This window comes from Ursus maritimus, unplaced genomic scaffold (assembly GCF_017311325.1).
Source record: "Ursus maritimus isolate PB19 unplaced genomic scaffold, ASM1731132v1 scaffold_26, whole genome shotgun sequence".
In the NCBI taxonomy this organism is placed as follows: Eukaryota; Metazoa; Chordata; class Mammalia; order Carnivora; family Ursidae; genus Ursus; species Ursus maritimus.
In genome coordinates, this window is record NW_024425119.1 from 36,810,451 (window position 1) to 36,834,679 (window position 24,229).

The 24,229-nt window shown below is 33.0% G+C and overlaps 1 protein-coding gene across 1 annotated transcript in view; it reads left to right on the plus strand.

Moving 5' to 3' along the window:
* ARID2 (AT-rich interaction domain 2) overlaps positions 1-24,229 on the plus strand; it is a 160,077-nt gene that overhangs the window by 74,019 nt on the left and 61,829 nt on the right. The window contains exons 4-6 of the mRNA XM_040642361.1: positions 9,158-9,291; positions 15,260-15,478; positions 18,642-18,709. Coding sequence (XP_040498295.1) covers positions 9,158-9,291; positions 15,260-15,478; positions 18,642-18,709 — 421 coding nt within the window. The remainder of the gene's footprint in view (positions 1-9,157; positions 9,292-15,259; positions 15,479-18,641; positions 18,710-24,229) is intronic.

Genomic DNA, 24,229 nt, shown 5'->3' on the forward strand with positions numbered 1-24,229 from the left:
CTCCTTATAATGTGTACTAGGATACGCATTCATTTCTGTGGTATTCCTGCCAAGGCTGCGTTCTCTGTATCTAATTTAATTGTAAAGAAACCTCAGACAAACCTAAATTGATGGACTTTCTACAAAGTAACCACCCTGTACTCATGAAAAATGTCAAGCTTGTTAAAAATAAGGAACAATATCTTAATTTTAAATGATTCAGTAAAAACTCTGGGGGGGGGCAGTGTTGTAGTGCTGTGGGTGTGTGCATGTGCGGACAGAGGTAGGAGGAGAGATTGAGAAAATGAGAATATGCTAAAACAAATAAACAACATATAAACAATTGGTATATCTGGATTGAGGACATAAGAGTTCTCTGTAGTATTTTTTGACTGTTAAGTATGGAATTATATTGGTATAAAAGTTGTCTTAAGGGGTTCAGAGCCTACAGAGTTTGGTGGAGATTTTTTTAATAGTTTTAGAAAATTCTTTTTCCTACTACAGTGTAGGTATGAAAGTTTTAATGTATGACACATGCACAATATTTTCAACAACAAGATCATATCATGGAAGGAAAATCGTTTTTAACAAAACATCCTTTTGGGGGCACCTGGGTGGCTCAGTCGGTTAAGCATCCAATTCTTGGTGTCGGCTCAGGTCATGATTTCAGGGTTGTGGGATCAAGCCCCGCGGCAGGCTTCCCACTCGGCCAGGAGTCTGCTTGAGATTCTCCCACTCGACCCTTTTCCGCGCATGTGCGTGCACTCTCTCAAATAAGTAAAATCTTTTAAAAAATAAAAAATAAAAAGCATCCTTTTTAAGAAAATGCTCTCTCCATAGCATGAATTTCTTTTTTAAAGTAATTACTTTGTATTCATTGTTAAAATTTTCCTTTTTCTTTAAAGGGTTGATTAGGTGTCTTTGTTTTGTTTTGTTTTCTAAATTATCTCTTAGGTAAGAGAACTGCTCATCACCTAATGCTATCATGAGAAAGATCAGCAAATTTGGGACTTTTTAAAAAGTGAAGTGTATAACTTTCAAGATTGGCAGCACTTTTAGTACTCTTCACTAAGATATCCGTTTAACCTCTCTGGTACAAAATATTTTTCTTAATCACTTCACATCTCATTACGAAATATGTTTGAAGATTTTTCTGTATTTCAAAGACCTTGTTTTTATATAATTGACCCCATAGAAATCATCCGGAAACATTTTTGGCACTTCTGACTTCAGCTTCTTTGCTGCATTATACTGCCTGTAAATGATGCAATAAATGCTTTTTACAGGTCTTATAATCTTCCCTATTTCCCTTCCCTCTGCCTGCTTTCTCTTTCATCTTCCTCAGTTCCCTCCCCCTACTTCTGCTTCACTTTCCCAGTTAAAACAGCTGCTTCTTTCTTCATTTTGGCTTTAAGTAGAATTAACATGTTTTCCTAAAATTCTTTTTTTCTAAAATCATTTGCTTTTGAGAATATATCCTCTCTGGTACAGCTTTCCTTTAATGACTCACCAAAAAGTAGTTCTTTGTGAATTTCATTTTTGAAAGAGAATCTAGCAAATACTTATATAAGCTCAGATATGTTAGAAACATCTGTACTTGAATTCAGCTATATAGAAAACCTCCCACGCAACATAATTTACTCTAATCCTTGTTTTTTCAACTCCTCAGTAGTGTTTTCTTACCATTTCCCAACAGTATTTGTTTTGTTGACATATTTTCCATGTATTAATTTAGCCATTTTTATCATGAGAAAATGAAGATATGTTTCCCCAATGATAGGGATTTTGGCCATTTGAAAGACTCTTATAAATATTTATCAGTACACTTACTTGAAATAATATTTATTTTTAAATTTTAAGAAGTTTTGATTAAATTTCAAGGACTTGAAAAATATTACTGAGAAAAATGGAGAGGCTTGTCTTCAAATTCTGGAGTTTTAAACATCTTGGAAATCGTCAGTAACATAAAAAGTATAACATTAACCTAGGACAAGGTTCATCATCAGTGTTAATCCACATTAAGGTATTTATTTTTATGATAATTTAGAAATTTTTTGGCCTACTTTTATATCTCTCTGAGCACATTGCCATTGTTTTTACTTCATAGTATGATTGACAATACAGTGAGTTCATATTGGAAGTATCGGCTTTGCTTTTTTCTTGTTTTATTTTGCTGCATTATTCAAACTGTGGCTTCTTTGAAGAAATCTATTTAATCTTTTTTTGTGAGAAATAGTTTAATCAAAATTAGATAATATTATCTTTAAATCCCCTAAACCTAGACATACATAGACATTATTAGGACATAATGATTAACGTTCCACTGGTCAAAGGCTAATGAAAGAATGAGGATTCCACTCTTAGCTCCTCTACGTTGGCTAACATTGGATAAGTAACATATGGACTGTCCAATAATGGAGCAAGTGTGGATCCATAAATTAAATATCTTTCCCTATTGGAATATTTTGTTTGTGTGCCCCATTTTGAAGGGTACTCTTCTACTGAAGCAAGTACCCTGGATCAAGTTGAGGTATAATATCCTGAGAAAGCCTGTATTGATAAAGGAGGTAGATTGGAAATTCTTTGTTGTGTATGGTAAAACCAAAGGAGCCATAGGAGAGATCCAGAAGCAGCAGTATTCTAGAATTCTTCATTAATTAATTTTTTTTCAATGAAGCATGGATGCTTCATTTTATTAAATAACCTTTGGCATCCTTTGTTTAGGTAATATTTTTTCTTATCTGTGAGTTTAATGTTATAAAAATTTTAATACTGAACTATTACTGGATTTCTGTAACAAAATCTTGTCCGGAGTGTGTGTTTAATGTATATTAATAGATTTCTTTTTCCACTATTTATATATGTAGTCCTTTTTTACCTGTAGTTTTTATAAAGTTTGTCAGATTTTGCTAGATTACAGTTTTTAAGGAGCTTCTAATCTTTTTCTGTAATTGGAAACATTTTGTATAGCAATGGAATTACTTGTTTTATTTGGAAGTTTGAAATAACAATACTTTTTTTTCTGATGTTGCAAAAAATTTTTTTAATTGTGAAATGTATACACAAAAAAGCTTAATATATGCAGGTTTATCTACACCATGCAAGTTTTTGACTGTGTGGAAATCAGTATCACCTAGCCGTGTGTTGTTCATGGGTCATTTGTACTTATTTGAGTATTTTTTCCCCAGAGGGCTATATTGCTTTATTCTGAGTCTACATATCTGAAAATGGATTTCTCTTGTCTTAGTTGAGCAACATGATTAGGTAGGGATTTCTTGTGAAATAACTTTCCTCCTCAAAATTCTAATATTTTCTCATTATCTTCTAGCTACTAATTTTGAAGAGAAGTCAAAGTATAGTCCAACCGTTCTGTGTAACTTTTAGGGAGTGGCAGTGATTCTGAAAACTTTTAGGAATATTTGTTTTTGAAGTTTTAATCTTTTATCAGGATATAGCTGATTGTTTTTCCCTTTTCATTAATTTTTGCCTGGTGACCTGTGTACCCTGACACCCCAGTTCCAGAGAGCTCTTTGACGTACACATTATATATTTTAGCTAAAGAAATTCTTTCATTATGTCAGTGATTATCACTTCCGTTCCATTTATTTTGGTTTTTCCTTCAGTACCATCAGGTGTGCGTTTTTTTGGTTTTTTTTTTGTTTGTTTGTTTTTTTATTTATGTTTGATCTCTTGTTTATCATATATATCTCATTTTTATCCACCAGTTTCATTAGTTCTTTTCTTTTCCATGTGGAACAGTTTCTCAAGCTTGCCTTCTTCATTACCCAGTTGATCGTCTGCATTGTCATATCTATTCTATCATGTCCTCCTTTTGGGGGGATAATCCTGGGCAAAGAAATTTCATTACCTTTATAGTTTTCAAGCCACCATATTTGATTTTGTACCTGGTGTTTTATAGAGCACATCAATAGAGATCCAGTTACCTGATAACACTTGATGACTGTCTTTCCATGCTGGTGCTTTTCATAGGTATCCCACACCCCTGGCGTCTTTGTGTTCATTTTGACAAAGAAGCTGTAAGGTGAAATTTATTTTTGGTTTTTAAAAAATTTTTTATTTAAATTCAATGTAATTAACATATAGTATATTATTAGTTTCGGAGATAGAATTTGGTATTTATCAGTTGCATGTAACACCCGGTACTCATTATATCAACTGCCCTCTTTAATGCCCATCACCCAGTTACCCCCTCCCTACCCCCTTTCCCCACCCTCTCTCCCCTCCAGCAACCCTCAGTCTGTTTCCTATGATTAAGAGTGTCTTATGGGGGCGCCTGGGTGGCACAGCGGTTAAGCGTCTGCCTTCGGCTCAGGGCGTGATCCCGGCATTCTGGGATCGAGCCCCACATCAGGCTCCTCTGCTATGAGCCTGCTTCTTCCTCTCCCACTCCCCCTGCTTGTGTTCCCTCTCTCGCTGGCTGTCTCTGTCTCTGTCGAATAAATAAATAAAATCTTTAAAAAAAATAAAAGAGTGTCTTATGGTTTGCCTCCCTCTCTGGTTTCATCTTATTTTTCCCTCCCTTCCCCTATGGTCCTCTGTTTTGTTTCTTAAATTCCACATATGAGTGAAATCGTATGGTATTTGTCTATCTCTGACTGACTTATTTCGCTTAGCATAATACACTCCGGTCCCATCCATGTCATCACAAATTGCAAGATTTCATTCTTTTTGATGGCTGAGTAATATTCCATTGTAGTCCACGTATTCTGCACCTTCTTTACCATTCCTCTGTCGATGGACATCTGGGCTCTTTCCATATTTTGGCCATCGTGGACATTGCTGCTGTAAATATTGGGGTGAATGTGCCCTGTAAGGTGAAATTTATAAAGGACTTTACCTCCTTGCACAACCACTGAGCTCAACTGAATTTTCTATAAGTTCTTTTTGAAATAATTGACACTCTCTGGATCCCATTATCAGGTACACCCTCACTTTCTATTCATCCCTTAGTGGCTGAAGGAAATCCAAATTGAACTTTCCTATATATGTTTTCTGGCCTAGGATCTCCTCTACTTTTCACTAGATCACATTATTCTCTCAAGAAGTGTTCTGCAACTTAGTCTTGTGGATCCTTGAAGTTGTTTTTAATATACCAGAAATTCTAAGTTTTTAACTTACAAATAATGCTGTATTCCTCTATTTTTATACTTTAAAGGTCATTGCCATTAGATTTAAGGTTTGGAATTTTACATCATGAAAGTTATTTTTAATTTTCCAAGAGTTTAATTTCTTTCTTAGAAAAAACTTTGGGGTCACCTGGGTGGCTCAGTCAGTTAAGTGTCTGCTTTCGGCTCAGGTCATGATCCCGGGGTCCTGGGATCAAGCCCCAGGTCAGGCTCCCTGCTCAGCGGAGAGCCTGCTTCTCCCTCTCCCTCTGCCTGCCTCTCTGCCTACTTATGCTCTCTCTCTCTGTCAAATAAATAAATAAAATCTTAAAAAAAAAAAAAACTTTCTTTGAACTGCATTGTGATCAGAGAATGTGCCCTATATAACATTTAATCTTAAATTTATTATGGTGTTCTGTGTGAATTAATATATGGTCAGTTTTATAATTTCCATGGAGTTTTGAAAAGAAAATCATTGTATGTCTAATAAGTCAATCTTATTGGTGATTATACTCAAATCTTCTACAACCTAATTTATTTTTTTGTGTACTTAATCTGTTAGATGTTGTAAGAGGTTAAATTTTCCCATATTCATAATAATACTGCCCATATTATTTGATGCTATTTTAAATGGACTCTTAACCCACCCCTCTGCATTATATTTGTATTGGTCACATTTATTAAAGTTTTTAATTAAACCATACCACTTAAAATAATTTCTATATTATATGCCAATTTTTCATATTTGCCTTCCTCCAAGTCTATAACCTATGACATAGGATCTACCATAAAGTAAGTTAATGCCAAGTTGAAGAAAAAAAGATAAAACTCACCCCACCTGAATCTGTTCCTATCTGGGTTCCAGTATTTTACCAGTCTTGAGTTAAATATGCAGTGTACTAGGCAGATTACTGTAAGAGCTCAGTAAATACTTGCTTGGTTAATGTATTAACTATTCAAAGTGATGTCATTGACTTTGACAAGAAAGAGAGTGAAATATACAGTCTAGCATTTATAATTCAGTGAGTGAACACAGAATATCTCTCAGTGTATAAGCTCAAGGTCATGATAGAGAATTAAATCAGAAAACTTACACTTTGAAATGCAACTCTGTATTTTAGCTGCTTTCTCATATCTGTTATTACTTTTTAGTTTTTGGAAGTATATAACTTTATGAAAAGCTAAATACTTTGTGCTTGTTTATTGAGAGAGACAAGAGATCAAAACTGGGTGCCAAATCCTTAGTTGAACTAAGAAAGGTTGATTCTTGGTTGGAAATATTTAATCATGACAGTGAGAACAAGGACTGGTCCTCAAGCCAGGAACATAAAAATTTCAAAAATCATAATAATTTGCCTAAACCCCAGATTTTGGGGGGGGTGAAATAAACAATCTGTTTGGAGGAATAAGGGGGGTAGAATGTATCAAGGAACCAGAGGTCCTTTTTTAATATTTTAAGAAAATTTGAATTATAAAGGGTTTCATGTATATAATACACTGTTTATTATGAGTATGTAGTGCTTGTGTTCTTGTCAAGCACTCCATATTGCTTGTACTCCATTTTGGGTGTTTGGGAGGGAAAAATCATATTTATGGTCCTTCTTTACTAGTAATATTGTTTTCTCTCCCAGTTGTAATAAAAAACATAAATTTCAAATCTGCTGTGCTCAATTATGACTAACAAATTTATAGAAAGTATCTTAAACATATTACTAATTGAAGATTTTTATTTTAAAATTCTACATCTTCATTGTTGTTTTGATTAGATAAAAATTATTTAATAAAGGTTATTTATCTTTAGTTTGTTTTTAACCATTCCACAGTGAGTTCAGTCAATTCTGAAAGACTAGACTCTCTAAACACCTCTGTCAATACTATTGCCTGAGTGATGTAGGTAATCCCTCATTTGCAGAAAATATGTCACGTAATTTTTGAGCAGCTGTTTATGTCTAAATTTATATATACTCTTCTTTTTATGAGATCTGCATTAGAAATCCAAAAAGAATAGTCTTGATTTCTTTACCTATTTAAGTCCATTGTGGGTCTATGCTGGAGAGAGACGACTTCTTTTTAATCATCCTTTTGTTTTATGTTTTTAGACTATAAATCTGTCTGCTGGGGGACAGCCCCAGGATCAGGGTGAAGTGTGTGCAGCTGCATACTCTCCTCAATGCTCAAGGGTTATATCTGCACATACGTCTCTGCTTTAATATGCTATATCTCCAACAGTAGAGTGTTGATTCATTAGCTATCTAACTGCCAGCTAGCAAAGAGTTCCTTGCTCAAATTGAGTTTATATGGAGAACTTAGAAGGAATGGAAAGGGACAGTTTTAATTCCTTTCCAGTCTCAAAAAGATGTGAATTATTGTACCTTGTAAAACTGAAAGGGGAAAATAAGAAACAGTAACGATTTACCATGTCATTAGTTTTTATATTTGTAAAATTATAGTTTGAAAGTTAAGGTTTGATACTCAAAATAATACTTCTGAAATCATTGTATATCTTCCTTGATAACCCAACTTTCTCATCTCAGCTGTCTGTAACTAAAAAGCAAAGAGGTGGGTGGCTGTAGGACTTTGAAAATAGCTACCAATGGACTTAGTACCTGCTTAGATCAAGAATGGTAAAAGGGGTGATCTGTAAAATAATCACATCTAGAACTTTTCTGTGGTAAATATAAGTTATTGTATTAATCAGCTCAGCTTCTGATTTGTGAAGTACAGTAACAAGTTAGCCACAGTGTTGTATTTGATAGGGGTTTGACCCGTTGTTTCACTATTTTAAAAGTTTGCCTGGGAATTTTATTATAAACTGGTAGTTGATGATAGATTGAGAATTTGGAAATTTAATTGTAATTAATGTCAAGAGGATTAATCAGGGGCACCTGGGTGGCTCAGTCCAACTCTTGGTTTTGGCTCAGGTCAGGTCCTGTGGGTGGTGAGATCCATTCAGCCTGGGGCTCTGTGCTTAGTGGGGAGTCTTGCTTGTAGATTCTCTCCCTCTGCCCCTCCCCATCCTCCTGCTCTCTCTCTCAAATAAATTAATAAATCTTGAAAAAAAAAAAAGAGGATTAGGGATACCTGGGTGGCTCAGTTGGTTAAGCGTTTGCCTTTGTCTCAGGTCATGGAATCGAGCCCACCTCAGGCTTTCTGCTCAGCGGGGAGTCTGCTCCTCCCCCTCCTTTCATGCATGCATTCTCTTGCTCTCTCTCAAATAAACAAAATTTTAAAAAAAATAAAAAATTTAAAAAGAGGATTAATCATATCCAGTAATGGTAATACAGTAGGGGATACAGGAACTATCTTATAAATTCGTTAAAATATATTAGGCCGTCATTTTTGAATGGGAATTTATTTAGAATGAGCATACCATTTCCAGTGTCTGTCCAGAGAAAATATTCAAACAAGTGCACAGATTAAGTTTATTGCTGTTGCATGATTTGTAATCGCAAAAAAGCGAAACTGAAAGTAGTTAAATGTATCACTAGAAATCTAGTTAAATTATGATGTGTGAGTAGAATCAAATACAGCTGTTAAGAAAAACAGGCAGTACTAATGTATTGACATACTTAGATCTCTAAAATATATCGTTAAATAAAATTAGGCACAGAAAATATATGTATTCCAGTATGCACGTGAACCTGGTGAGTGGTTATCTCTGCTGAGTGAGACTGGGGGCAGACCAAGGGTTAGAGAATCTTCTCATTTTCACTTGGCTTTTAAATGACTGTGTATCATTTTTTTAATCAATATATCAAATGGTCTCCCATTCATGTATGTGTGTTTGTCTTTGATATTACCTACTTTTGTATGTTTACTTGAGTAGTGGTGTGGTCTTTTCTGAAAATATAAAAACACTTAGAAGCATTGCATTGAGTTTGTCTGCAGTATCACTGTTGAAGTGACTGTTTCACTAATATAAGAGTCTTGTGGTATCTTATTTTTTTTAATTTAGGGCCGCTGGGGAAGGTAAACAGATACATGTGGTAGGAGTTAAAAAACAAGATGTAAATCTGTTTCTAAAACTCTGCTGTGTTGTTTTTCTGTTTCAGTTACCTAGAAAAGTACGAGAAAGTTCATCATTTTGGGGAGGATGATGATGAGGTACCACCAGGCAATCCAAAGCCACAGCTTCCTATTGGTGCAATTCCATCTTCCTACAATTACCAGCAACACAGTGTGTCAGGTAAATATCACTGGAGATTGTCCAGTTCTGAATTAGGAAAATAGACATTATCCCATGAATTAATCCTTTTACTTTGCACATGCAACTTTCAAAGATCAACATCTAATTGGTATTAGGGCCCTTTCTTTTTTTTTTTTAATTTTTTTTATTGTATTATGTTAGTCATCATACAGTACATCCCTGGTTTTTGATGTAAAGTTCGATGATTCATTAGTTGCATATAACACCCAGTGCACCATGCAATATGTGCCCTCCTTACTGCCCATCACCAGTCTATCCCATTCCCCCACCCCCCTCCCCTCTGAAGCCCTCAGTTTGTTTCTCAGAGTCCATAGTCTCCTGCTTCATTCCCCCTTCTGATTACCCCCCCTTTCTTTATCCCTTTCTTCCCCTACTGATCTTCCTAGTTCTTATGTTCCATAGATGAGAGAAATCATATGATCATTGTCTTTCTCTGCTTGACTTACTTCACTTAGCATTATCTCCTCCAGTGCCGTCCATGTTGTAGCAAATGTTGAGAACTCGTTCTTTCTGATAGCTGAGTAATATTCCATTGTATATATGGACCACAGCTGCTTAATCCAGTCGTCTGTTGAAGGGCATCTCGGTTCCTTCCACGATTTAGCTATTGTGGACAATGCTGCTATGAACATTGGGGTGCATATGGTAGGGCCCTTTCTTTTTAGTTGCAGGAATTGTCAGAGTTACAAATACCTCTACTTTTAAGTGAAGTTTTTTCCTTATTTTTTTAACTAATGGTCAGTTTAATTTGAATAGTCACTAAAATGAGAAGAAGGAGGTTGTGTAGGATTAGGGAGGCCAAGAATTCTCAGATAGCATCTACTGGATTTTCTACGATTACTGGAATTTCCAGCATCAGAATTCCTCAGAAATATTTCTAACTATGTGAGTATTTTTTTCCATGGTACCAAGGATAAGATTTTTCTTTTTCATTTAAGTCATTCTTAAAACAGTTATAGAGGAATCTGCAGCTAAAAAGAGCAGGACTCCAATTGAAAATAATTAGGTTGAGAGTTTAATAAAAAGGTTAGTGAGGCAGAGTTGGTAGGGGTTCCTCTGTTTAGTAGCTTTGAGTGTTGGGACTGTGATGACTAGGAAGAAAGCTTTAAAGAGACGAGCATCTCTTTTCTTCAGGCAGCAACATTTGGCCTAAAAAAGAGGCATGTTGTTGATAAAATTTACAGTTTTCTGGATATTTATTATTCTTCATTGATTCTTGTGTCAGTATCACTAATTTTATTTTCTATTATCTATTTTCAGAGTTTCTTTCATGTTGAATTTGACTCCATATTTCTTCCCCAATTTGTAATAACTGAAGAAACAGAATCTCCTAGAATCTGATCATTAATAAAAGAGGCTTCATCATCTGATGCTTTTGTATAATGGGGGTGGGAGTTGGTGGTGATGAATACAAACCAAATCTCACTTTATTTTTAATGAGTAGTTAATTACCTCAAGAACCAAGGTTAAAGGAGAACAAGTCACCATGTAGAAAATCTTGCTAATAGTTTAAGCTGATAAGATAAAATGGGGTGACTTGTTATGTGATATACTCTTTGTTCCTGAAAGGGCTAATGACCGTTACTAAATTCAAGAATATTACACAGGGTATTCCTGCATTGAATGAGACATTATACTAATGACCTTTAAGACCATTTTCAACTTTATATAACTCTGTGTTTTTCCTATATTACAGTAATAACAGAACTGTTCATTCTTGTAGCTTAATATAGTTTGGTGTCTGCTATTACAGCTCCCCAAGTTGACCCATTTCTACTTTTGATCTTGTTTAAAATGAAATTTTTTCTGGATCTTTTTTTCTTTTCTTTCCTCCCCTAATTAAACTGATTACCTCAAAAAGAAAGATGTGAAATAATTCCGGTATTTCAGAAGCCTAATGAAAGTCATTGATAGTTATTATACAAGTTAAGGGAATGACAGAATTGCTTAACTTGGTGTTAGAATAACTCCTTCCTGATATACTGTTATATATGTGTCTTCTTTGTAAAAGGAGAATCTGAGCAGTTATGCAACTTGTAGCATGTTTAACAAAATCAGGACTGGGGGCTAATGAAAGAAAGAAAGAATTGCTAGGAAACCTCAGGCTATAATTTATCTAAATCAAACTGAAAAGAGGTAGTATTTTAGGGCAGCACTTACGAATTTGAAGGTGCTTTTTTTAAGGAGGATGCATAGCAACATTATGACAGTGTTCTGAAAAGTAACATGATTATCAATATACAAAACAAGTTCCTTATTAAGATGTTTTTCAGTTGTCATTAAGGTAAATAGAGTAAGCTTCATAGCTGTCAATGTGTGTGTGTGTCTGTGTATTTTAAATAAACACCAAATTAGAATTACATAGTGGTAGTTTAAGAGCCTTTAGGAAATTTTAGTTAGAACCTATAGAAGATTTGTGACTACATCTTTGATCATACAGCCTTACTCCGTCTGTAGGTTTGGACAAATGTATTTGGATCAGTGTATTTATCTTGAGACATTTGTATTGTTGATACTAAAATCTATTCTAAAACAATATTTTGAAATAATAAATTTCAGTTGACAGTAGCTCTAGGACATTTGGCATGGAGTGCAGTTTTCCTTGTTATGATACTGTACGTCAGTAGAATATGGGACCAGATTTTCCTTGAAGATACTTAATCTGGCTTTGAGTGGCAAAAAATATTGAGCAGATTTTGCCCGGAGTTTTAGGATTATTAAACACTAGCATCAGTATATGACAGTTTTGTCATATCTTTACATAGTTTTTCATAATTTTCTTTACCGTAAATACCTAATCCTTTCTTTGCTTTCCTTCTTTCTCTATTTTGTTGTTGTTGTTGGTATTGAGTTGGATGCAGTCAGTGCTGCAGAATTATAGGGAGATTATTAAGGAAGTTTTTGTTCATCTTCTCTTATATTTTAAAATTAAAATAAAATTAATTTTTAAGTTAAAATAAAAATTAAAAATTTATATGCTATATCTTTATTAGAAAAATTGTGAAAGGCAAAGTTGACAAATGACAAGTAATTGAAATTGTAGAATTTCAGAGCTAGCGAGGATATTAGTGATCATGAATCCAGTCTAATCTGTTTGGTAAAAAGGAAGTCAAGCACTCTGTCCATTTTCAGTTTTGGTGCTTAAATTTGGAAAAGTTTTGTACAGGAAGTTTTTTTTTTTTTTTTTAATTTTATCAGTTTTATTTAGGTAAAGATTTTCCTTTAAACCCTCCGTATTCTAACAGGCATCCAGACTATATAATCACTGCCAATAATGGAAAGAGTACATTGTATAATTTCTAAGATGTGTACAGCCCTCCAGGAATAATTCTCCCTTTCCTCTAAACTGAAAACAAAGAGAAATGATTGCCTCAGATTAAGTTTGTCAGCAGTGATCTGTTTGTATAAACTTTTAGTGAAAATGTTGAAAATAAATTTCTAATCCCATACCAATTATAAAATTGTAGCTGTTCAATCATATTTCCTTGGGGAAGGGAAGGGAAGGAAAATCCTAAATTCTTGTAAGCAATTTCTCCTACATTATCTTAGAAATCTTTACCAAGCATGACATAATTAAAGAATTTTTCATAATTATCATATTTATTTATTTTACTTTAATTGGTGTGTCTTTGGCAAAGTCATTCAGGTAAGAATGCACTGAATTGAGCTGATGGCATCTTTCATTCTTCAGTAGCTGAACAACAGCAATTCTAAGGTTATACTGAAGGCACATAAACAAGACTGTGACAGATGTTGAATGTGGGTTCCAATTTTTTTCTATTAAAGAGAGTTGTGTGAAAGTTTCGTGGAAGCTACAAGCTTAACTGTTGCTGAGACTTGGTGTCTCAGTATAGAAATACCAAAATCTGTTCCTATATTCACAGAAGTTTTGTTACTTTTTCTCCAGATTTTGTTTATCTTATGTTGTTATTAGAAATTTTATTTATCAAGATTGTAGAAAATGAATATATATTATTCCATTTTAAATATTGTAAAGAATCTGTGTCATAGTAATTTATAACTATTGAGAATTTATTTATCATTATATTAGGGAGAAATTCCTAGAATTATTTTAGAATTGAAGAGGTGTCATCTTAGTTGTCTACAGTGGAAAATAAAGAAATTTCTTACCTGTCTGATTTTCTTTTGTGGCATGTTGTGACAATAGATTTCTACTTGCAATCCATTTAGCAAGGTTTGAAAAAAAGTCTTTTTAAAAAATTCATGTATTTCTGAAATGTCTCATCTAGAAGTTTTCTATCTCTTGTTTTCTTGCCTCTTCCCATTAAACTAGTTATATCTTTATGTGAAAAATGTACTTGGGGTATATGTCTGAGGCCATAGCTACCAAGGCCTGCACTACCCCAATTAAGAGTCAGTATTTCTAGAAATAGGACTTTTCTTATATCTTATGATAATATAATATATAAGTGTTCTATAAGCCCATCTTCCCTACCTTCAAAGTTTGAAGATGTTTTAAATTAATTGTCCTACAGAAAATTTTAGTTACCTTGGCTTAGGCAAAGGTTTCTTAGGACATGAAAGCATGAACCATACAGGTGAAAATTTATAAATCAGACTTCTATCAGAATTAAAACTTGTGTTCTTCAAAGGCACTTTCAAGAAAATAAAAAGATAAGTCACTGGGAGAAAATATTTGTTAAACATTAGATAAATCACATTCAGAATATTTAAAATGACAATATTGAAATGCTGGCAGGGATGCAGAGCAACAGGAACTCTGTATGTTGTCAGTGGAAATGCAAGATGCTGTAAGCTGCTTCAGAAAACAGCTTCACAGTTCCTTACCCAGTTAAACATACACTTACATATGGTCCAGCAATCCAAGAGAAATGAAAAAATATTTCTGCATGAAGTTCTGTATGTGAATGTTTATAGCAACTGTGTTCATAAGTCCCCAAAACTGAAAACAGTCCAAATGTCCCTCAACTGTTGAATGGATAAGCAAATTGTATTATACCTTACTGTAGCATTAAAAAGAAACAAACCACTGATACATGCATCAACATGGATATTAACCTCAAGCACTTTGCTAAATGAAAGAAATCAGATATAAAACACTACATACTGGGGCGCCTGGGTGGCTCAGTCGTTAAGCGTCTGCCTTTGGCTCAGGGCGTGATCCCGGCGTTCTAGGATCGAGCCCCACATCAGGCTCCTCCACTGGGAGCCTGCTTCTTCCTCTTCCACTCCCCCTGCTTGTGTTCCCTCTCTCGCTGGCTGTCTCTCTCTGTCAAATAAATAAATAAAATCTTAAAAAAAAAAAAAAACACTACATACTATATGATTCCATTTATTTGTCATTTTGAAATAAAGTTATAGAAACAGAAAGTAGAACGGTGTTTGTGGGTAGAACAGGGGTTTAACTGCAGAAGAGCATAAAGAAACTTTTCAGGGTGATGTAAATATTCTTTATCTTCATTGTGGTTGTGGTTTTTTAAAAGATTTCATTTGTCAGAACTCAGAACTAAAAAGCATGAAGTTTACCGTGTTGATTATATTGAGATAAATCTAACCAAAAAAGTAATAATTCTCCTACAGTTTTAAAGAAGGTAGGCAATGTGTCTAAAATCATAATATTGTTAAAAATTTCAAAGGAACCAGTGTCCCTGGCTTATAATATATAAAAACCAGATATAGTCCCTTGAAGTATAAGAGTAAAAAGTGTTGAGTATGTAAGTTTAAATAATGATACGTTAATAATTTGGTAATGATATCCAAGAGGGTATAGTAGTACATTTTTTTGTATTTTAATACTTCTTGAAGACTGTAATTTTAACTTAAATTTAGAAAGTTGAACTCTTTAAACTTCTACTCAATTTAAATTTTATAAAGGAAAACAAACCTCTATCCTATATTTGTAAGATATTAACCATAATGGTTTTTATTCCTTGATATACTTAAGGTGTTTTTGTTTTTATCTTAGATTATCTGCGTCAAAGTTATGGGCTATCTATGGACTTCAATTCGCCAAATGATTATAATAAATTGGTGCTTTCACTGTTATCTGGACTCCCAAATGAAGTGGACTTTGCTATTAATGTATGCACTCTTCTATCAAATGAAAGCAAGCACGTCATGCAACTTGAAAAAGACCCTAAAATCATCACTTTATTACTTGCTAATGCCGGGGTGTTTGATGACAGTAAGTTTTAAGCTGAATGTATTGTATGATCATTCTATTAAGGTGTTAGGGATTTTTAAAAAAGGTTTTAAGGGTAAAAATACTTTTTATTGGTATAATAGCATTCTTTATATGCTTTTATTATATTAAATGTGTTATTTAAGATCATGTTTGGGGTTTTTTTAACCTCAAATATTTGAATAGTAGTGATCTCACTAGAACTTTTGAAATAAAAATCTTGGATTTTTCTTAGAGTAGTGATATGGGTTTCTTGATATTAGAAGATTGTTTGATACAAAATCTTGATAGAAAAAACAGGACCTGGAAGAAATTTTTTTTTTTTCCTGGTGTGTCGTTATAATTTTTAATAGTTTGTCAATGTATTTAAAAATTTGCTGCCTAAATAAAATAAGAGTTATCAAATATTTCATATCCTTTCTACTTATAGGATTTGCTAGTTTTAGATTTTTGTAAGTCAAATTCTTTATTTTCTGTGACATTATCTCTTATTAAATCTAGGTTATTCTTAAGACTAAATTGCTTGTTTCTCTAATTGTAGTTGAAAGGGATTTAGAAAATACGTTTTGAAATTTTTTCCTGCTCATGGTTTTTCTTTTTAAAATATGTTGGCTGAATGTTATTGATATAAAATATCTTCTTGCTAATCAACCCTCCTTCTATTCCAATGCCATTGTAACTTCTTTTTTTCCAGAAGTATATACTATTAAAGGTTAAAGTATGGGGGTAATTCCAAATAGAGTAGATAGCATGAATCAAAAGGAAGTTCTGGGTGCACATAGTCACCAGGAGAGAAGGATTTACTCTATCTCCAGAGGAAAAGATTGAGCAGTTGAAGACCAAACTGCCCATAATCATAATGTCTTTTCAACAATTCAGATATATTGGGGGGGAGGGGGAATAAGGTATTGACATATTGGAATTTTTTTATCATATAGAAACTATGTGTATAGCACAGTAGAGATAGTTTGAGAGAGAATTTCTTCAACATTTTATAGATTCATGACAATTATTGTTTTTATCTTTAAATAGCAACATGTTTGCAAATGAGTTCATTTTTCTGCAATTTGATTTGGGTCAAGTAGTGTACTCTTCAAACATAATTTTATTTGGGATTGTCTAAGTAAGATTCCTTAGAATTTGACAGGTACTTAGGTTGTATGAAGACAATTTTGAAATGTTTAAACAAAAGTGAAAATTAGTTTCTTACCCTGCCTGAAAGTCTCATTGGTTATATGAGGGAGGAACAAAGTACTTCTCAGTTTGTATTGTAACTTTGGAGATCTAAATTTGGTAGATTTCTGTCTCACTTTCATGTTCTGTGGTTCCTAATATTTTGTTTTGATCTTTTAAGGACATCTTTCAGCATTTAATATAGAATAAAATTAAAAATTTTCAGATTTAGAGACCTTAAAATGAAGTTTTTAGAAAAATTAAATATTCTCAAACCAGAATAATTTAAGTGTTGACCATTTAATCATTGGATAAGGATTACATATGTGCATGTGTGTGTATGTGTGTGTGTATGTATATCATATATATACGTAAAAGTTATCTTACCAGTTTTAGTATACTGAGGCATGAAGAATGTCATTCTTTTTATCTTCATACATTTTTTAGTCACTTTTATTTATCTAAAAGCCTAAATCATTATGCAGTATAGCAATCTAAAACTAATAATCTAGCAGATGGTATTTAGGGAATATATTACTATCAGTCCAACAGTCAGAAGTTTAGAGTTGCAGAGTACATAGGGACTTTATGAAGACCCTGTGCTTAAAGCAGTGATTTACATTAGGAAAATAAATCCTTTGACTTTGAGGATTATCAATATATTTGATTTGGTTAGGCTTTTGAGAAGTTTTATTTTTTAGGGCATGGAATTTTAATGAGATAAATGTAGATGACACTTCCTTTATAAAGTGTGGGATGTTTATATTTTTTGTGTGTTTGAAGAAGTATAATAAAAATTCTATTTGACAAAATATTTAATTTTTCCATCTTATATTTCCATCCAGTATTCTTTTCCCAGTGAAGTTTTTCTTTATAAGGTTTTTTCAGGACAAACAAAACCTTGTTTCTCTTTAGTGGTATGTGGGCTTCATTTTTCTAATTAAGCTGCTACTTATATGTAAGTGCGATATTTTATGAAATTCTTCTTTAGGTCACTACAGTTTATTTATTAAAAACTTTCACATCTGTTCTTTTATCATTTCCTCATGACCCTATTATCAATATTAATATCATTGTTAATTTATGTTAAAATTTACTCATCCTTTTTAATTTTTTTTCAATGAAAATTCTTGTTCTAATCTAAATACTTTGTAAACTTTTACTCAATACTAAGGAAATATTAGGTCTGTACTTAAAGGCATAATAAGATTTATAAAGATTCAGTGAATCTTTTTGCAACAGAAAATATATCCATTTGTTATGCTGGTCACAACATATCCATCAAGGATGTGTTTTTGATTTTTAAAGAATTTTGTTCACAAAACTAGTTTTTCTATTATCAGTTGCCACTATATAGTTTTCTTTCTGTATTCCAAAAGAAGTAGCTTTCATTATAGAATTAATACCATGGTTGATGAAAGCACTTCCCTAATTTGTAAAGGCAGATGCTTATTGCATCACAGTTTAAGACATTTGTATCATACTGCTTTACTGTCTGGTCCCATAAACTGACCATATGAGCCAGCAACATAAAGGAGAAAAAATGATATAACATGTACTTATGCCTTAACCTTTGTTGTAGGGGACTGGGGGGTAGGGTGTTATTAAGGTTTTAAAGATTTAAAATTTTAAAAATCTGGCAACCTGATAGCAATAGCATTAGTTTGACTTTTTGGTATTTTTCTCCTCTACAAATGAAACTTAATGCAGAGTAACTGTTATAGTACTCTTCATTTCTTTTCTCTATTGTTTGTATAAATGTTACAAAAATTAGTTGTATATTTTTAGTTTATAGTAAGACAAGTTTCTTTAAATTCTGTAATTTAATTGTATTTCAAAAGTGATTATCATGACTTTGTATCATTTACTGTGAAATAGTTTTTAGCAAAGAAGATACTTAAATATATTTTTACTATTTTTTTCACATATATCTGTTAAGCGATTAAGTGAAAGAATAATTCCATTTTACTGAATATACTATTTATTCTTTTAGCTTTAGGATCCTTTTCTACTGTATTTGGTGAAGAATGGAAGGAGAAGACTGATAGAGATTTCGTTAAGGTAACTCACATAAAATATTGAACCATTGAATTATGTGTCACCAAGGGCCAAGGTCCATGGTTGCTTATTTTATATGTATACCACTTATACTTTAATCTTTAGTGTAATACATAAAGATTCCTATTTAAAAGTTATGATTGAGTAAAAAAAATAGAATGGCTAATAAATAAAATTCTGTTTTTATTATACATGGATTTCTGAAAATGATAAATCTATAACAAAAGCAATAAATCTGAAAATACCTAGATTCTGAGTAGTATTCTAGCTAATTTCCTTAGGGTTCTTTTTCAGTTCACTTAACCACTCTTTAGTTGTGTCTAATATTTCACTTGACTCATTTGTTAAATGTATTAAAATGTGTATTTTAATTTCTAGAACTTCTTTTTGTATTTTTTCAAATTGCCCTTTTGATCTTTTATACTTTTAAAATCAGATAACATATATTTAAAATATACTTTATTAATATTCAAATTATGTATACATTAAATATGTAAACATATATAAATATATAAAATATAAGTCAAAAATTATGTGTACAAAAATACACACACCTGACAATTCTGATACATAAGCCTCTTGCAGTTCTAATTCTAGTCACTCTCACTCATGGTGGATTATTCCTTTGTGTTTTACAACATTGGTTTATAAATTTTGGCAGACTTTTCTGTGGGATTTTTGTATAGATTTGATGGAGAGTTCATTTCTTCACATCTTGTTGGCATTTGCTAGTCACCTGAAAAGAAATACTGGTCAAAATGACTTTATATTAATTTCATTATTGGAGATTTTCTGATGACTCTGGTAATAAAACCAAACTCATGGGGGCTGTGGAGTAGGCTAGTGGTGAAATATTTAGGAGATTGTTTTTAACTCAAGTAGACACAATCAGTTCCTTTTGCTCTCTTTGAGAGTATTAGACCTTCCAGTTTGTCACCATGATAGAGTTGCATATTACTTCCCCACTTCACAAGTTCACCCAAAGTCCTATATTCTGTCCTCACCCCACCCATTAAAAGCTAAGCCTCATGGTTGTAGTTAGGCAGATAATTTCCTTAACTGCAGAAAAGTGGTGATTAAAGTGTAAGATGCACAAATTGTGTATTTACTTATGCAATCACAATGGGGAGTGGGGGTTGTCAGTATAATCACTAATCACTTGAAATCTCGAAGATACGAATATGTTGAAGATGATTAGATGATCACGTCTCTTGCATGTTTTCATGAATTTCTGCTCTTTATATTTCTTTTTATATGCTATATTCTTTGGATTTAATTTATTGTACTTTTTATAATCTCTTGGGCTGGTGCTTAGATCATTGATTTTTGTTTTTGTTTTTTCTAATACATACATTTAAAGCCATAAAATTCTTTCAAGCCATATTTAACTTTATTCTCCCAATTCTGATATTTCATGTTTTCATTATAACTCATAATATCTTATAATTTCTATTATGACATCCTCTTGATACATGGATTATTTTGAAGGGAAGTTGTTTTTTTTTTTTTAAGTTTTTTAAAATTTCCAGTTAGTTAACATACAGTGCAATGTTAGTTTCAGGTATACAGTGTAGTGATTCAAGACTTCCATACAGCAACCTTTGCTAATGACAACAAGTGTGCTCCTTAATCCCCATCACCTTTTTCACCCATACCCCTACCCACCTTCCCTCTGATAACCATCTGTTTGTTCCCTGTAGTTAAGAGTCTCTTTCTTGGTTTGCCTCTCTCTTTCTTTTTTTCCCCTTTGCCTGATTGTTTTGCTTCTTAAATTCACATATGAGTGAAATAGTACAGTATTCATCTTTCCCTGACTTACTTCACTAAGCTTTATACTCTCTAGCTCTATCCATGTTGTTGCAAACGACAAGATTTCTTTCATTTGTTGGCTGAGTAATATTCCTTTGAATGTATATAGTCTACGTATTTAGAGATATAGACATATATATAAATACAGAAGAATATATACGCCACACTTCTTTATCCATTCATCAGTTGATAGACACTCGGGCTGTTTCCATAATTTGGCTCTTGTAGATAATGCTGCTGCAAATAAATATCGGAGTGCATGTATTTCTTCAAATGAGTATTTTTGTATTCCTTGGTAAGTACCTAGTAGGTGCAATTCCTGGATCCTAGAGTAGTTCTATTTTTAGCATTTTGAGGAACCTCCATACTGTTTTCCAGAGTGGCTGCACCAGTTTGAATACCTACCAACAGTGCAAGAGGGTTCCCCTTTTCCCACATCCTCAACAACACCTGTTGTTTCTTGTGTTGTTGATTTTAGCCATTCAGAAAGGTGTGAGGTGATATCTCATTGTAGTTTTGATTTGCATTTAGCTGATGATCACTAATGTTGAGCATCTTTTCATGTGTCTGTTGGCCATCTGTATGTCTTCTTTGGAAAAAGTCTGTTCATGTCTTCTGCCCATTCTTTAATTGGATTATTTGCTTTTGTGTGTTGAGTTTTATAAATTTTATACATTTTTGATACGAACCCTTTATCAGATATGTCATTTGCAAATATCTTCTCTTGAAGGGAAGTTTCTTAGTATCCAAAAAACATACAGTTTTTCCAGTTTTTTTTTTTCTTTAAGAAACAAGACAAAAAATCATAGGGGAAGAGAGGAAAAAATAAAACAAGATGAAACCAGAGAGGGAATTAAACCATAAGAGACTCTTAATCTTAGGAACAAACTGAGGTTTGCTGGAAGAGGGGGAACGGGTGGCTGGGTGATGGCCATTGGGGAGGGCATGTGTTGTGGTGAGCACTGGGTGTTGTGTAAGACTGATAAATCCCAGACCTATACCCTTGAAACAAACCATACATTATATGTGTTACTTTAAAAAAAAAAAAATGGGGGAAAAGTCTAACTTAATTTCATTATGCAGAAACAATATACTCTGTATAATCTTAAACTTCTGAAATATTTTCACTTTCATTTATTTCATAGCCTAGCACTGATGATATATTATAAACACTATTTGTATTTGAAGATGATATATATTTTCAAGTTGTTGGGTATAAATTTCTATGTATGGCAGGCCAACATGGTTAATCATGATATTTGTATTTACATATCAGTACTGGCTGTTTTTTCCATTCTTCATTTATGGAAAGAGGCATGTTAAGAACACCCAGTATTATTAGGGATGTGACTTTCCTTATAGTTCTATAATACTGTGTTTTTATATTTCAAGATTGATATATAGCGCACATTACAGATATTATATCTTTCTGGTCAGTTGAACATATAAAGTATCCTTTTTACCTTTAAGTCTACTGGTTTTTTTTTTATCTTATAGTGATATAACATCATCTTCCATTTGTTTGTGGTTTATATGGCTCATATTTTTGCATTGAATCTTTCTTACTTATCCTTGTATTTTAGATTTTTTTTTGTGCTTTTTTTAAATAAACAACATATACTTGGACTTTTTCTTTGCAGTGTGAAAAATTATTTTTAAACTAGTACATTTATTCAATTTACATCAAATGTAATTTTGATATAATTGTGTTTGAATTTACAGTGTTTTGAGTTGGTTTCTATATGTCCTACCTATTTGTTTTTGTTTTTGTTTTCCCTTCCCCCTTTCTTACCTTTTTTTTAAAAATTGATTTAACCAAGTATTATTTATTATCCAGCATTCTGCCTACTATTAGTTTGGTATTTATACACTTTTTCTGTTCTCTTAGTGATTACACTAGAGATTATAATTTTAATTTTTACTAATTTAGTAAATTAGTACTTTTACCACTTTTTAGATAATGCAGGGACACTAGAACAACTCTCATCTCTATTTACTCACTTTTGATTTATATATACTGCTCTCATTATTCATTACTTTGCTCTTTTTCAGACTTCTTAAAATAGAATCTTAGATCATTGGTTTTAAACTTCCCTTCTTGTTTAATGTCAGTATATAAAGCAATAAATTCTTTCTATAAACTGCTTGAGTTGTATCCCACAAATTTTCTTATGTTGAGGTTTCATTATCATTTAGTTCAAAGTATTTTCTCATGTCTCTTGTGATTTCTTCTTTGATTTATGGCTTATATAGAAGTATGCTGCTTAATTTCTGGGGTTTTTTTTTTTTTGAAGTAGCTTTTAGTATTAATAGTATTAGTATTGTTACAATTATTATTACTCATTTTAATCACATTCCATTGTTGTCAGAGAACATAAGTCTATATAAGTTCTTTTATTTAGTTTTTATTTATTTTTTGAGAGAGAGCATGTACATGAGTGGGGTCGGGCAGGGGAGGGACAGAGAGAGAGAGAGAATTTTAACCAGGCTCCATGCCTACTGCAGAGCCCGACGTGGGCCTCAGTCTCACGACCTTGAGATCATGACCTGAGCCAAAATCAAGAGTCGGATGCTTAACCACCTGAACCACCCAGGCACCCCTATATAAGGTCTTTTAAACTTATCAAGACTTGTTTTAGCATATGGTCTTAGTGAATGTTTCATACACAGTTGAAAACAATGTATGCTTCATTTTTGGGTGCAGTGTTTATTAATAACAAATCAAGGTATTTGACAGTGTTCAAGATTTTCATATCATTATGCTTTTCTATATAATTATTCTATGCTTTCCTGAGAGATGAGTTTTAAAATCATCAACAGTATTAATGTTTATATCTCCTTTTAGTTGTCAGTTTTTGCTTTGTGTATTTTGAACTTCTGGTTATTAGTTGCATATACATTTAGGATTATTACATTTTCTTGATGGCTTTTATTTATTATTACAAAATATTCCTCTGACCTCTGGTAATATCCCATCTCCTGAAGTCTCTTCACCAGTGTAATTTATCTACAGCAGCTTTTTTTTTTTTTAAGATTTTATTTATTTATTTGACAGAGAGAGACAGCCAGTGAGAGAAGGAACACAAGCAGGGGGAGTGGGAGAGGAAGAAGCAGGCTCCCAGCAGAGCAGGGAGCCTGATGTGGGGCTCGATCCCAGGACCCTGGGATCACACCCTGAGCTGAAGGCAGACGCTTAACAACTGAGCCACCCAGGCGCCCCCACAGCTGCTTTCTTATAATTACTGTTTTCATGAAATATCTTTTTCTATCCTTTTGCTTTTCATCTGTGGGTTTTTTTTTTTTTTTAAGATTTATTCATTTGAGAGAGAGAGAGAGAGAAAATGAGCAGGAGGGACAGAGGGAGAGAGAATCCCAAGCAGACTCCACGCTGAGCATGCAGCCTGACACAGGGCTCAATATCACGACCCTGAGATCACTACCTAAGCTGAAACCAAAAATCAGACACCTAACCAGCTGCACCACCCAGGCATCCCTTATCATCTGTGGTCTTACATAGTTTCTTAAAGGCAGCTTATACTTGGATCTTGCTTCCCCCTTTCCTTTAATCTGCTTTTTGTGCAATTTCTTCCTTTTCATCAATGTATTCAGACCATTTATACTTTATGAAAGTATTGATGTGGTTGAATTTTGGTTCTTAGCTTTTATTTTCCTGAAAATTTCATTTTGCCTTTATGTTTGAAAGATATTTTTGCT